The sequence below is a fragment of the Ochotona princeps genome, chromosome 20, assembly GCF_030435755.1.
Source record: "Ochotona princeps isolate mOchPri1 chromosome 20, mOchPri1.hap1, whole genome shotgun sequence".
Classification (NCBI taxonomy): domain Eukaryota; kingdom Metazoa; phylum Chordata; class Mammalia; order Lagomorpha; family Ochotonidae; genus Ochotona; species Ochotona princeps.
In genome coordinates this window covers 18,959,910-18,974,332 of record NC_080851.1, presented here as the reverse complement: position 1 = coordinate 18,974,332, position 14,423 = coordinate 18,959,910, and the positions used below count along the sequence as shown (strand labels likewise).

Here is a 14,423-nt window from a genome sequence, read left to right as displayed (position 1 = left end):
AAGCAAAATTAATTACACCAAGGAAAGAATAATCTTCAGGCAATTCCATCTGAGATGTGTCCCCTCAATGACACTAACACTATAATTTTGCCAAATGCTCTAAGCTGTCAGAGAGGACTATATTTTCCCACAGATGTATAACTTTAAATACTTTGGCACCTGTAGAGAAGAATCCCTGTGCTAGAAAAATATTTAAAATCTCGTATTAGAAAAAAACACTAAAATTAGCTACACTCAGCTTGGTGGATGGCTGGTGATCTGCTCTGGCTCTGGAGAAGGCCACAGTGTCACTCACCACAATCTCCAAGTCTAAACAAGTCTCATTTGCTCCTTCACTTCATGACAAGTGCTCCCTGCTGCTTCCTTGACCTGTACAGCTCACCTCCAGCAATAGCGCTAAGTTGCCAGACAGCAGCATAGCAGAACAAGCACCAGGTCTTTAAGTCAGTCTCACCTGGATGGCTACCTGCTCCAGCTGTGTGATCCCAAGCAAGTCAATTCATCTTTGGAAGTCTGTCTTCTCTATAATAACATCACAGCTTCCTACCCAAGAAGACTGTTGATGAGATTAAAAAGCACGTAGGAAGCATCCAATAATTGATGTGTTTGCATTGGGTCTTTCAAAACTAAGTCAATGTAATAAAGCACCGACCTCTATAGACATTTCAAAGTTTCTCCAGCAAAGAAAAGTGCTTTCTTCATGCTTGGACATTCCCTAACTCCCTGCACTCTCCTATAGTGAACTATTCCAATTTTGTGGACAGTTTTAGGATTTGTCCACCTGCTGCTTTGGCCAGTGATTGTGTAATGCAAGTTTATCTGATTTGGGCAGTTAAGTCACTCGCTAGAAAACCATGCAGTTAAATCACAAATCTTCCTAATGCTGCTTATTTAAAGAATATGGAATCTTTATCTTGAACTTGAGTTATTTTGAGAAGGAGCTTAGTTCTCTACTTGTTCTTATTTAAAACATATTCCAGAATGAAATTTAAGCATAAAAATTATTAGAATATGCAAGATAGAATATGGTTTTGCATTGCCTATCTGAGAGAATTAAAGCTGTAGGAATGGGCCCCCGCAGCGTGGCCTAGCGGCTAAAATCCTCACGTTGAGCGCGCGGGGATCCCATATGGGCGCCGGTTCTAATCCCGGCAGCCCCACTTCCCATCCAGCTCCCTGCTTGTGGCCTGGGAAAGCAGTCGAGGACCAGAGCTTTGGGACCCTGCACCTGCATGGGAGACCCAGCAGAGGTTCCTAGTTCCCGGCTTCGGATTGGCATAGCACCAGCCATTGCGCTCACTTGGGGAGTGAATCATTGGACGGAAGATCTTCCTCTCTCTCTCTCCTTTCTGTGTATCTGACTTTGTAATAAAAATAAATAAATCTTTAACAAAAAGCTGTGGGAATGAAAGGTGACCCAGGTAATACTTCTGGTGAAAAGACTTGTGAAGGAGAGCAGGGTCTCCAGCAGGATTTTGGCCTGTGCAGTAGGTTGTTCCCCCGGAGTTAAGAAAGGGTGTCCAAAAGACCCACAGGAAACTGTTGGTTATATTCTACTCCTGTTGTTCTGTGAACTTTTTGTCCCATTAACATGCTCTTGCTTGCATACCCTTTTTGTTTACTTGACAACTGTTTAAGTAGTGAGTTTTTAAAATTAGGTGGGATTTTTCTCTATCTGAATTCTGGAGGGTAAGCCAAACTATCAACATCATAAAAAAATTAATAACTTTGGACAACAAATTATGTTTCTTAGATTCTTAGAAAGATTCCTCTCTTTCTTGGGCTTGGAATGATTCCTTTAAAAACAAACCCCCAAAAAGCTGTTTTACTTCTTGAATTTCCTCTCTTGTTTAGCCCAATGCTTAAGCCCCACTTTGTTTTTGGTGATGCTTAAGACAACAGCCTACTGTTTTCTTTTTCTTTGCTAAGCTTTGTCTAAGGAAGAAATGTGTGTACTGATTATTTTCTTATTCAGTTCCTTAATGGTACTTTACCACATCCGGATCCAATAAGATATTGACAGAATAGCTCATAACTCAGACTGTAAAAAGCTTTTGCAAAGTAACAGTATTCAAAAAAAGCTCAGTAGGTGAGATACACAAATACCCATCACATTTTGTTAAGCAAATTAAAAGTAGATTTAATCTTTCATTTGTGTCCCTGCCATATAAAATTTACTGGATTCAATTGTGGACTATGTGTTTAACAGATTGGCTTATTACTTTGGGCAGATGCATGATGCATATTAGTTTAGGTTTCTGTGTCAATTATAACTTCAGTTTATAATCTAGCCTCTGCTTAGTGTAGCCACAAAACAATAAGTATGATTACTTGAAATGTGATTGCAGACAATTTTATAGGAAGGACAGTGTGGCATTCTGGGAAAATTTCTTGGGAGTGGGACACTGAATTCTAAGGCACAGCAGCCCCGTGGCCTTAACTTGGGTGAAACACCATGAGGATCAGGCAAGCTGCTATTAGTTACTACCATGGGCGAACAGAAAGGGAAACAGCTCCTAAACCACACTCCCAAAGAGACCTCTTACTAATAGCTGGTCAATAAAATGTCAATGGCTGAGAACATTGTAGAGAACTAAAATGACTGAACAGTACCAAGTGCTGGCCAAATGTGGAGCAACTGGCATCCTCATGCAGTACACTGCTGGCAATATGAAATGGTGTGCCACTTTGAACATCATTTAGCTTTTTCTCTCAAAGAGTTAAGCATGTATTCATACTCTAATCCAGCAATTCCACTATGTATTTATATACAAGAAGCAAAAACATTCATAGGCATATAAGGCTATATGTAGGTGTATATGACATCCTGCTTCATATCACTATGTTATCCCCAAACTGGAAACTGAATGCCCACCAGCAGATGAATATCTAAGTGGCATATTGTAACCACTGTATATATACAGGGCGTAGCTCTGTATATTGGATTGCTATTCAGCAATAAAACTACTGATGCATGCAGCAAACAGATAAGCCTCAAAAACAAGATGCCACTGAAAGAAGCCAGACACAGAGATCATACGCTTTTGTGGAATCACGCCAGATGAGTCCCTGTGACAGAAAGCCGTGAACCAGGGAGGGTGGGCCGTGGAAGGGAGGGACCGGGCCTGATTGGAAAGAAGACAACTATGGTGATGGTAGTTTCACAGGGGCATGTATTTGAAGAAACCCTCTGCACTGTATGATTGAAATGGACACATTTTATTACATCGAAATTGTGTCTCAATGAAGTCAAATAAGAAAATGAACACACAAGGCACACACACATACTCCGAATGCACTCCAGGCTAGCTCTTGGTGACAAAATGCCTCTGAAAGATCAGTAACTACCTTGTGGCCAACTCTCCTACTAAAGTTCAGGGTCTGATTCTCCTCCCAGGCTCTCTGATAAAACCCTATGTGTATAGCAATGGATATGAAATCACTTTGACAACCCCAAAGAGCCACATGCAAATCAATGGTGGCTGCCTCTGACACCCATCCTTGGGTCCTGTGGCAGCTTTGTAGAGTAGAGGCAACATTTGAAGGAGAGATCTCTCCTGGGTTTCCCTGTGCACCTGCAAACTACATCCAGGTTTCCTTTGCTCTTCTTCCTCTGTGCAGCTAAGATCCTGTCCCTTCTCAGACCTTCTGTAATGAATAACTGGGCATAAAAATAGCCTTCCTCAACACACACACAAAAATTCTAAAATTAAATTAATTCCTTGTGTAAATAAGACTGGTATCTCAGATGCCAGCTCCACACAGCTGTATTAAGCTGGAAAACCCTTGAACTTTCCATGCCTCGGCTTCCTTGCTTGTCAAGGAGGGGTCAGAACAGTATCCACACCACAGGCTCACATGAGAACAAGACGAGACAGTGCAGGGATGCTGTTAACACAGAGGCTGGCACCAAGTAAGGAATAACCAAGCCCACAGACATTATCACACGTTTTTATTGACTCCCAACTTCTGCCTTAATGTTTTGTAGGAAATTGGAGCATTCTGTCTATTCTACAGTCATCCTGTACACACTTGGCCTGCATGACAGTGCTCCCCCCCAAAATACCAGTTACATAAGAGAAAGTGATAGAGCAAAGCCCAACATTTACGTTTCACATTCAACTTGATTGTGTTGCATTTCATCCATGCATACTTGAAAAACCTGTCAAGTGTGCTCATATGGTATGAACAAGCAAAAAGAGTCCAGCCACATGCCACAGCTGCAAGAAGTAGACGACTGGGTGCTGTAGCAAGCCAAGTAAGGAGTTAGTAGTATATTTAGAACAACTAATAAAATGCCTGTCAAGCCAAGTGGCAACGAGTTAAAATTTGTTTTAAATCCTGCTTGTATTTGTAGGTCACAGAATCTTCCTGAAGGGTTTATATTCTTGGAAATACAATGATTCAGCTGCAGATAAAACTTCTGTTCCCTGGCATGTTTTCCCAATGTCACATTCATTTGTGTATTTTCTACATCCCCCTCCCCACCCCATGTAGCTCCACCAGCCCTCCCAGACGGCAGTGGGTCAAGCAGCTTCCCAAGGCAACCTTCTGCACCTGGCTCACAGCCAAGCATCCATGTCTCAAAGTCCCGTGCGACAGGCTTCCTCTTCTTCCTCCTCATCCTCCTCTTCTTCAGCTTTGAGCGTGGGCCAGTTAGTCAGCAGTAAGTATCCTTTCTGGCTCGGTTTAAATCATGGTGGCCTTCTTATTGCTTATTTGCAATGTCTGTCTCTGTCTGTCTCTTTCTCTCCTCCTCCTACAGGGTAACTTTCTGGCACCGCTAGGCCAGATACACTGGTTTGAGGTCTATGCCCTGAGCCAGATGGCTCCACATGGCAGCAGCCCACTAAACACACACAGCCTTATTGCATGTTGGGGACCAGCTTCCATTCACTAGGAGCTGGGTTCCTCTTGTGCTGAGTCAGGCCAGCCCCTCAAGAAGGTAGCAACTGATCAGCTTGCAGAGCATGAGCCACTGAGCTCTGAACTGAAATAAGCAACAACAGGCACTCAGCTAGCAGGTCAAGCTGATTGTGTGTGTGTCTGAAGTCTCCTGCCGTTCTATTTGTAGATGTCTGAGGAAATAAAAGAGCACGTGCCTGTGGGCGGGTGAGCGTGTGTGCACAATGAGCCACTTCCAGTGGTGTGTGTGGGGAGCTGCAGGGACTGGAAGCAGCTGGGAAACCACGGAGCAACCATTCATAAAATAAAATAAGCCTGCGTTTGCCTCCCGGAGTAGACCATCTATATAATTTTTAGAAATGGTATTTGGCCCTAGGTGAAGACAGTGTATTCATCACATGCAAATGGAAGCATGTGAAGATAAATAGGACAACGACCTGATTTCATGTCAGTTACTCATCTCAAGTGGGAATTTTACTCATATCTAAAACCACAGAACATTTACACAGACTGCCATTTACCAGAAACCCAAAATCCAGTGGTTACGGGTGTGAAGGGCTGGAGCACCATTCAGGCATCTGTTCCACAAAATGAAGACACACAGGAGTGTATGTGTTTGGATCAGCGATATTAATGACTTGTTTCAACAGGAATCATGGGGTCCTCACAGCTGATGGTATAGATTCAGAAACACAGAACCAACTCCAGGGTTGCCATATCATCCCTGACAAGCAATCCCTCCCCAGGGTTGGGGAGGACTCTAAACACAGTTATACCTTTAAAAGGTCACAGAAAATTAAAAGTTCATTGTGTTGCAAAAACAAATTTTGAACTCCATGAATAATTTTCCCAATATTCATTTTCCACGAATTTTCTGAAGACACCTAGTGTGTATGTACAAGAATACACCTATTCACTTCTATGAATTCAGCAAGAGAGATACCCTTGAGTGGCATCAGATGTATGGAGAGATGTCAAAAAGCCCAGGTGCTCCAGCAGACCAGCCAATATGCTTTTTGTCTTACAGATGGGTCCACAGCAGAGTCCCAGGGTACACCCAAAGCTTTCCAACAACCCAGTAATGTTACATTATTTAAATATACAATCCCTCTCCATATCAGCCAAAAAACCTAGTCTTAGATAAAACTAGGGATATACATTAATTATAATCAGATTCCCTTGAATAAAGAAAACCCTGAATAAAGAAAAGCCCTGAGAGGGCAGTTGTGGGAAAACATTCAGACTTTGGTCCAACTCAGTATTCTGTACAAGTTCCTGAAAAATATTCTATTTCTAAACACCAGCCAGGTCATAAATTTAGGCTGTTAAGATTTCTCCCTGAAAAGCACCAATCTTCAGCATCTTACACAGAATAACTAAATATGAAATAAAAATAAAAACCACCCTAATGCATTATTTTACACATAGGAAACCCATTTAATTAGATGGATAGAGATATGAATGAATGGAAAAATGGACAACAAACAGATGGAAGTGGGTTCTTTAGTTGCTTTCCCAACTCAGGTAGGGAAGAATTCCTGTATTTCAGAAATCAGTAACAGATCAACTTCATGGGCCATATGGAATTCCAGCTGCACAGATAGCTAACTTCTAGACCTATGAAATGCAAAGCATATTGCATATACTCGGAATAAAATAGAAAGACCTTAGAGAGAGAAGTTCCTATCCCTCATTTACTTGAAGCAAGAAATTGCTAAGTCATCAGCAGGACCTGAATGAGGGTCCATGCCAGTCACACGATCTTCTCGGGCTGATGAAACAGAGCCTAGCAGAAGCACAAATCAGGCCTTACACAGATCCATTTCTACCCTTGAACATGTTGGTTTAGCCCTTCTGTCTCAAAACCCGGCAATAGAAGGAATATATAATGCATGGATCAGATCCCTCTGGTCTGGTAATTACTGTGATAGCTCCTAGAACATTACACACAGGGACCAATTTATTATAGAGGATTTAATAAAGAAGAAACAGATGAATGGCCAGATGAAGAATTACACTAAGTGAGGTCTGGGAGGAACCTGAGTGCAGGCAGTCCACTCCCATGGAGTTGGGGTACACCACACTCTCAGTACATGGATGTGGTCACCAAGTCAGATGTTCTCTGAACCTATTAGTCTAGGGATTCCTTTATGGAGGCTTCATCATGTAGGCATAATCAATTATTAAGCCAATCACCCACCTGCACATACACAGGGGAGGGCAGGTACTGAAAGTTCCAAGCTTTTATTGATGACTTTGTTTCCAGTGACCAACCCTCATATTGAAAATATCTGGGAGCCCACCAAGAGTTACTTCATTGCAACAAAAAGATGTAACTATCCCTCAAGAAATTCCAAGGGATTTAATAGCTCCATGTTAAAACTCAGGACCAAAGAGCTCATAATAAAACAAAAGGTGTTCCTGGCACCCACATTCTTTGGGAAACTGCAAGAGTATTAGGAACTCTATGTCAAAACTCTGGATCAAATACCACACATTTATTTGATTATATCATAAGAACTTTAGTCACATTCCTAGTAAGTTCTCCAAGTCACTCCCAAAGATGGCCACCCCAGTGCTGGCCAACATGCCATATGCCAGATTAACTATGGTGGACAGAGCAAACAAAAACATTGCCTTCTCCAGGCAAAGAAATGTCAGGTTAATGCCTTAGAACTGACGATAGTGTTTTCATATGCAAAGAACTCTACATCCATGCCCAACATCACTCTGAAAACCTAGACACAGTATCTGTGTACAGCACCAGCACGCCTTACCTTGGATTAATTCTTGCATTATAGTTTCAATGGGAAAACTCCAAAGAAAGTCTATAAGAAAAGTCAAATGTCTTGAGAAATGCTCTAAATTTAAGATTCCCAAGGTACTATTTTAAAATTAATACATTTGGGAGATTTAGGTTGTTTGCTAGCTTTGTTCTAGTGTATTTTTAAAGCCCTTGGCTTCTAAGTTTGATCCTGGGACAGCAAAGGATTTATAGTTAATGACAGATAAACCAGAGCTACTACATAAGGATGCATGGCAAGGGGGAGAGTTTTCAGCACAGCAGAGACACCAGTTGAGACATCCACATCCCATGTTGTGTGCCTGAGGCTGAGTTTCAGTTCTGCTTCCAATCCAAGCTTCTGGTTGACGTGCACCCCTAGAGGCAGCAGTTACTCAAGCAGTTATCTTGTCACCTCTGTGGAAGGCCTGGATTGAGTTCCAGGTTTCTGACTTCAGCCTGGCCCAACCACGGCAGTTGTAAGCATTTGGAGTGTGAACCAGCAACGAAAAATGTTTCTCTCTCCCTTTCTCTCTCCCTCACCCTCTCTTTTTCCTCCTCTTTCCTCTCTCTCCTGTCTCTTTCTCCTTATCTAAAAAGCATTTTTGAGATTTGCAGCACTAAATTATAGCACAAGCAAACCTTGATTCGTAGTTCACACCATTTTCCACAACTTAGTGAAGTCAGCATATTCTAGGTATGCTTTCTCTCACACTGCATTGAACAATCTCAAATAGGTTACTTCTAAGAAGTATTTGGCCAAAAAAAATCCATTATTTGCTGTGAAAATAGCACTGAAAAGCAGATTGATGTTAACAGATGATTAATTCATACTTTTGTCAGCTTTTTAAAGATGCATGTTACCCCTGAAACAATTCCACAAGCAGGAACCATAGAATGGTGCTGATATGTGATGGTTGTTCCACCTACTTAACCTGGGCATCAGGTGAATGGCTGTTAGCAGTGGGAAGCAACAGAACTTGGAAAACATCTTTCCTGAGTATTAAATTTATTCAGTATGGTATGAGTCAAAAAACCATGTACTAGATTTGACAAAACAGGCTTTTTATACAATTTGTATTTAGGTCTCATCAAAATCATTTTACTGTTCAGCCCATGTATCCCAAATTTATGATGGGAAATACCACTATTATGCTTATGAGTCACTGCCAAGTTTCAACACTGGTTCACCCTAACTCCTCAGGCCAGTTAATCCTTCTATAGCTAGGTTCAAATTCAGGGTGACAAATTCAGGCCATTTGTCAGTGCTTCCTGGTCCTGTACTTAGTACATTCTACTGACTTGACCTGGGGCAAACGTCTATAAAAGGTACCGCTTCTTCCTCAGGGCAGAGCAAACCCAGACCAGATTGCCCTAGAGTTGGTTAAAAGTACTGGATCCACCTGGTGGACAATCTGAAGCATCTCCCTGAGCTTTCCATCAAAAAGGGCTCAAATTCACCCTGAAAGTGAACTCAGCCTTCCCAAAGCCAGAACACATGACAGAAAGGCAGGTTGGACCTGTCCCAGAGCAGAGTATCAAACTCTGAGCTAGACTAAGAGCTAGCGTAGTCATTTAAAGAAACCTGCATTTTCCACATTCAACTCTTATTTGCCTTCTCCAAGTAGAAAAGTATATTTCCTTAAGAAAGGGAACCATCCCCACGGTGAGATAACCACAGGAGCTGATGACAGAAACTATGGTATAAAAAACAAGTTTTTCCAATTAACTCAAAATGTTTTGTGGACACCATGAATTTTGAGAGAGGTAATCTTGAGACCCACGTAACAAAGCCATAATACTGATTTTTGAGTAATCCCAACAAAGTTGAGCAGCTCACCTCCAACAATGAACAAATTATACAGAGATGCCAAGTTCACCCCCTGAGCCTTTATCCAGTACAGACTCACACTTAAGAATTTCTGTCTTAACACTACTCTAAGCAGAAGCAGTAGAAAAGAATGGAAAATACGTAAGAGAGAGGAGGAAGAATCTAGCTTTCTGATTCAAAAGTGTTAAGGCTGCATAGACATCATTGGGCTCTATAGCACCCATCACTGTAAGCATCAGAAAACATTTGGTAGCTCTCCCAACACTGGCCCATGAACAGGAGCTGAACAGCCACAACTTCCATTTCAACATGTACAGTCACATCCAGATTCGTGTTCTTGATTTAGGGAAAGGGTGAGAAAGCATGGGAAGATGAAGACATGTTTACATAATACTGTATCCCACTGTATAAACCTGCTTTGTATCACATTGCTAAGTCTGGTCCTGTTTGGCCCATCAGCCCTACACAGGTGATACAGCAGTCTTCCGACAGTAAAGTCTGAATGATGGTAATGTGTACAGACAGACAATGGCACACAGAGGACATGGCACCCAGACTTCCCAGGCCAGAGCAATAGAGGAAGATTTCTACAAACGGGGTTAGTAGATCCCTGCATCTATGCCTGCAGTGCTTGAAAATGCACGTCCCTGGAACCCACCAGGAGACTCAGAGCTGTCAAATTAAGAAAAATATGGGCTTAAGAGTCACGTTGTTGCAGGAAAACCCTTTGGCTTCCATTTCCCCAGGTTTGAACCACTAGCTCCCAACTTGGCAAGGCTGCCAAATTCCTGCTACCTCTCTCAGCACACCAGTCTATATACCAGATATCTCTCTCTGCTCTCAAGGGTTCCTCAGCTATTTTATTTTCACTCCATCGCCTCCTGCAAGGAGCCTTTAAGATTTTGCAAAAAAAAAAAAAAAAAAAAAAAAAAAAAGAAATCCTTACAAAAAAAAAAGATCCTTACAAAAAAACTGGCTTCCTTTGCCTGTATAATTTTAATTCTACAGATAGTCTGCACATCCCTTGTGTTCATCGACTGTGGCCATTCAGTGGGCAGCAACCATTGTCCCTGCTGAGACTTCGCCCACTCCTCCCCCAGGACCAGCATCAGCCCCACCTGGATGCATGCTCTGCACGTAAGGTTACAACCCAGGCTGCCAGCCAGAGGGAGCCTGGAGAGGAGGACCACCTGACTGGGGCAGCAGAAGCAGCTCCAAGTGCAAACGCAGATCCTATGCAGCCAGCTCATCCAGCATTTCAAAAGAACATGGACAATCTAGATTCTTTTCCTCCAAAATCAATGTTCAAATGTTGACAAGTAATTTGAAAAAAAAAAATGTGTAAGCACTAGGAAATCTGGATTTTCTTTGTTAGTTGTTCTACTTTGTGGCAACTTCAGCCCTAGGGATGTTTTAATGAAGAAATGAGAGAAGGGGCTCGAGGCTGCTGTGTGCACAAATCCTAACTCCCACAATCCTCAGCAAAGCCTGCAAGCTGCCCCAGGCTACTGTGCTGGTGGGAGTTAGATCCAAAGGGCAGCCTTTACCAGACATGGTCCAAACAAGTCTTTGATTACTCAAGTATCACCAGCCTTCCAGGGCCATTGGTGGGTAAAAGGTGATGTCAGTTTGTCTTGGCAACCAAACCAGTGTTCTAGATACCCTTGCCTATTTACACAAATGCTCAGTGTGGGACACCAAAATATTCCATTTTAGCTTGAGTTCCTACAGCACAAAGGCCCCCACAGAACTCTGGCTCCTCCCGGACCTGTACCTGTCTGGGTGCAGTCCCTGCTAAACAGAATGTGGTCACTCCAATCTCTGAAAGCTGCCCATTGGGCAAGACCCAAGTGATTCTCCCTCCTGTCCCTGATCCCTTCTCTGCACACCTGGGGTGGGTGTCACAGTTCTTGATTTTTAAAATAGCTTGTGAATACCAGGTAGAATGTAAAGTGTTTTTAAGGCAGAATTAGGAGAGGCAGAAAGAGAGTAAGAGAAAGATCTTCCTTTCATTCCCCAAATGACCACAACAGTCAAGGCTGGACCAGGCAGAAGCCAAGAGCTTCCTCCAGGTCTCCCACATGAGTGCAAAGGGCCAAACACCTTAGCCATCCTCTGCTGCTTTTCCCAGGCCGTAAGTGGAGCAGCTGGGAATTAAACCAGCACCCTCATGGGATACCAGCATCACAGGTGGAGGCTTTATTTGCTATGTCACTCTGTTGGACTCTAATTCTTTTTTAAGACTATTTATTTGGAAGGCAGACTTACAATGAGGAAGAGAAAGAACAGGAGCGATCCCATCCATTTTATACTCCAATCCCCTCTGGACAGAGGCTGAAACTTTCTCTTGCTTCCCTACTTCCTCGGAATTCCCAGGAATCACTTTAGAAATTTCAGTCTCCCTGCAACAAAAGTGTAAGCATTTGAAAATGCTACAGGACTTTTTTTTTTAATGTCAAGGAGATCCAATGGATACCTGTAATGCTGATTTGTTTCCCTAGGCAGAAAGGAATCCCTCCCCAGTGATAGGAATCTACAGGAAGTCCCGACAACCACCCTGCATTGACACAAATACTGTTCCTTCAAAGTCCTCAAAAATTAGCACTTTGGGGAGGCAAATATTTGCTTCTTTTCATATTTCTGTAGCCCTGAACTCAGAAGAACACACAGCCCTGGGCCAAGTACTCATATTCCCTGAAATTGATGGGTTATTGTGCAGAAAGAGGGAGAGAAGAACTCTTCACCTATGTAGGAAGAATGAAGGGAAGAACAATGGAGGCTGGTAGGGAGAATGGCTTCGCAACAGGCAGGATGGGGCAGCACTTTGAAGTCTCCCACCGTCTGCAGCCCATGCTGGCTCCAGCTTAGTGTACACTTTCATTTACCCAGGAATCAGTGGCCGGGGAGTGGGGTGAGTTTCATTCTCCAGCTGTTGTGTCATTCCCTTGATAAGTCCTAAATTGACTGCGTTATCCGGCACCAAAGGAGCCTTCCTGCTGTAAGCATTCTTTATTATGTGCCCTTTCGGGGAACAAAAGCGTCCACATCAGTAAGCTGCTATGGGGAGGAAAAAAAGACAATGCTGTTCTTGCAGCGTCATAAGCGTGCTCTTCTGAGAAGCCAACGGGAACATAAGAAATTAGGCAAAGAGACCAGTCTGTTAGCCCAGAAGCGCTGTGACTAGATGCAGGAAAAAGGCAAACCACTATTGCTTGCTTCAAGGGCAAATTTTAGCACTGAAGATCACAAGTGAAGGCATTTCCATTTTTGCCATTGAACCTATTCACAGGCAACAGAGTTGCAACGCTCACAGCCAGTACCTGCCCTTCTGGCTAGTATTTCTTAAGCCTTAAGGGACACGCTCTTGTCCCACAGTAGTGGCGATGGGGGTGGGCCGTGGGTTGTGTTCTCACCTGGCACAGAAGCACCTAGACGGAGGACTTGTGGCGGTGGAATGAATTAGGGGGTATGGGTTGGCAGGCGTCTTACCTAGGAGACGAAGACTGATATTGGCTTTCTCTACTGCACCGCTGTTACAGAGAGCCCTTCCTTATAAAACGTAGTAAGTGGATATCACTCAGTTGTGTGTTGACATATTGATCCTATTTTTAAAAACATCTCCACAGATCCTCAAACGGCAGCGGGTGAGGTGGATGGGGTTAATCTGGAGGAGATCCGAGAATTTGCCAAAGCTTTTAAAATCCGGCGCCTGTCCCTCGGCCTGACCCAGACTCAGGTGGGGCAGGCTCTCAGTGCTACCGAGGGCCCTGCGTACAGCCAGTCGGCCATCTGCAGGTAACCGCGCCGCATGCTATCACCTCCTGTGGCAGGCCAGGACCTCGGCAGTCCTCGCGGCTCCACTAATATTTTTTTTCCTTTGGGTGGGCATAGCTGGAGGGGCAGAGTGTGGGACAATTTTAGGGGTAGCTATGTTGGGAGGGTATCGTATGCAAACAAAGATGTTGAAGCAGATTGAGTGGGCCTGGCTTGATAACTCCTGTCAACTAAGAACTTCCAAGGCGCTCTCATTGCAAAAACACCACCTTGGCAGAGAGCCTTGCTGGTTAACCCACAACCTGACAGCTACCGACCGTGTCTGCATACAGATGTCCCGAGCGCATGTTGTCATGCTGCCAGCCCTATGTTGTATGAATATTTCCAGTATTTCTGCTTAGAGATGGCTATCGGGACTTTCTAAGAAAATACATGTAAAAAAAAATTGTGACCATCTTGTGACTTTAAAGAATTCTTTTTAACTTGTCTTTTCCAGGCACAGCTTTAAAACACATTTCTTCTAAAATAATTTTTTTAAAAACTAGTCACTGCTATAAATGGTTCAGAAGGGGGGCATGACCATGTAACTGTGCCCAGACACCCCCCACCATTACTGCAATATTAAATAAGTGACAGGATCCAGCCTTGGTTGCGTTCAAGTTGATCCAGGTTAAGTCATCAGAAGCAGACCCCATGCATGCATATGTGTGTGTGTGTGTGTGTGTGTGTGTTGCACTAATCCCATGTTTATGCATAAGGTACCAGAGGCACTTTGGTAAGAGCTTTTTCCTCTTGGGCAATGCCTTATGAGTCCTCCTCCATCAGGAAAAGCCAGGAAACCAACTCTAAACTCATTTAAGTGGATTTTGTTCTTGGTGATCCATGAAATGCTGTCTTTTTATCTGCTCTTTATACTTTTAATGTATTCCCTAAAGGACGGAAGTGTACTTTTCCTGCAGTTTAAGACTAAGGTTATAAATAACATCAGTATGGGGTAGTAGCTTGCAGCTCACATTTTGCTCAATGATTTTCCATAAAACCCATTGATTGTTGTTAAATACAAAAAGCACCATAGGATCCTCTCACTTCTATGGTCTCCCCTACTGTTTTTTCTTATAAGATACCTCCCTG

The 14,423-nt window shown here is 43.1% G+C and overlaps 1 protein-coding gene and 1 long non-coding RNA gene across 3 annotated transcripts in view; one reads left to right on the top strand and one right to left on the bottom strand.

Moving 5' to 3' along the window:
- Positions 1-14,423, bottom strand: part of LOC131482751 (uncharacterized) — a 183,020-nt gene that overhangs the window by 123,749 nt on the left and 44,848 nt on the right. The gene's annotated exons all lie outside the window — the stretch shown is intronic.
- Positions 1-14,423, top strand: part of POU6F2 (POU class 6 homeobox 2) — a 412,986-nt gene that overhangs the window by 395,623 nt on the left and 2,940 nt on the right. For both annotated transcript variants that reach the window (XM_004582361.2, XM_036493686.2), the window contains 2 exons: positions 4,498-4,666; positions 13,145-13,313. In XM_004582361.2, coding sequence (XP_004582418.2) covers positions 4,498-4,666; positions 13,145-13,313 — 338 coding nt within the window. The remainder of the gene's footprint in view (positions 1-4,497; positions 4,667-13,144; positions 13,314-14,423) is intronic.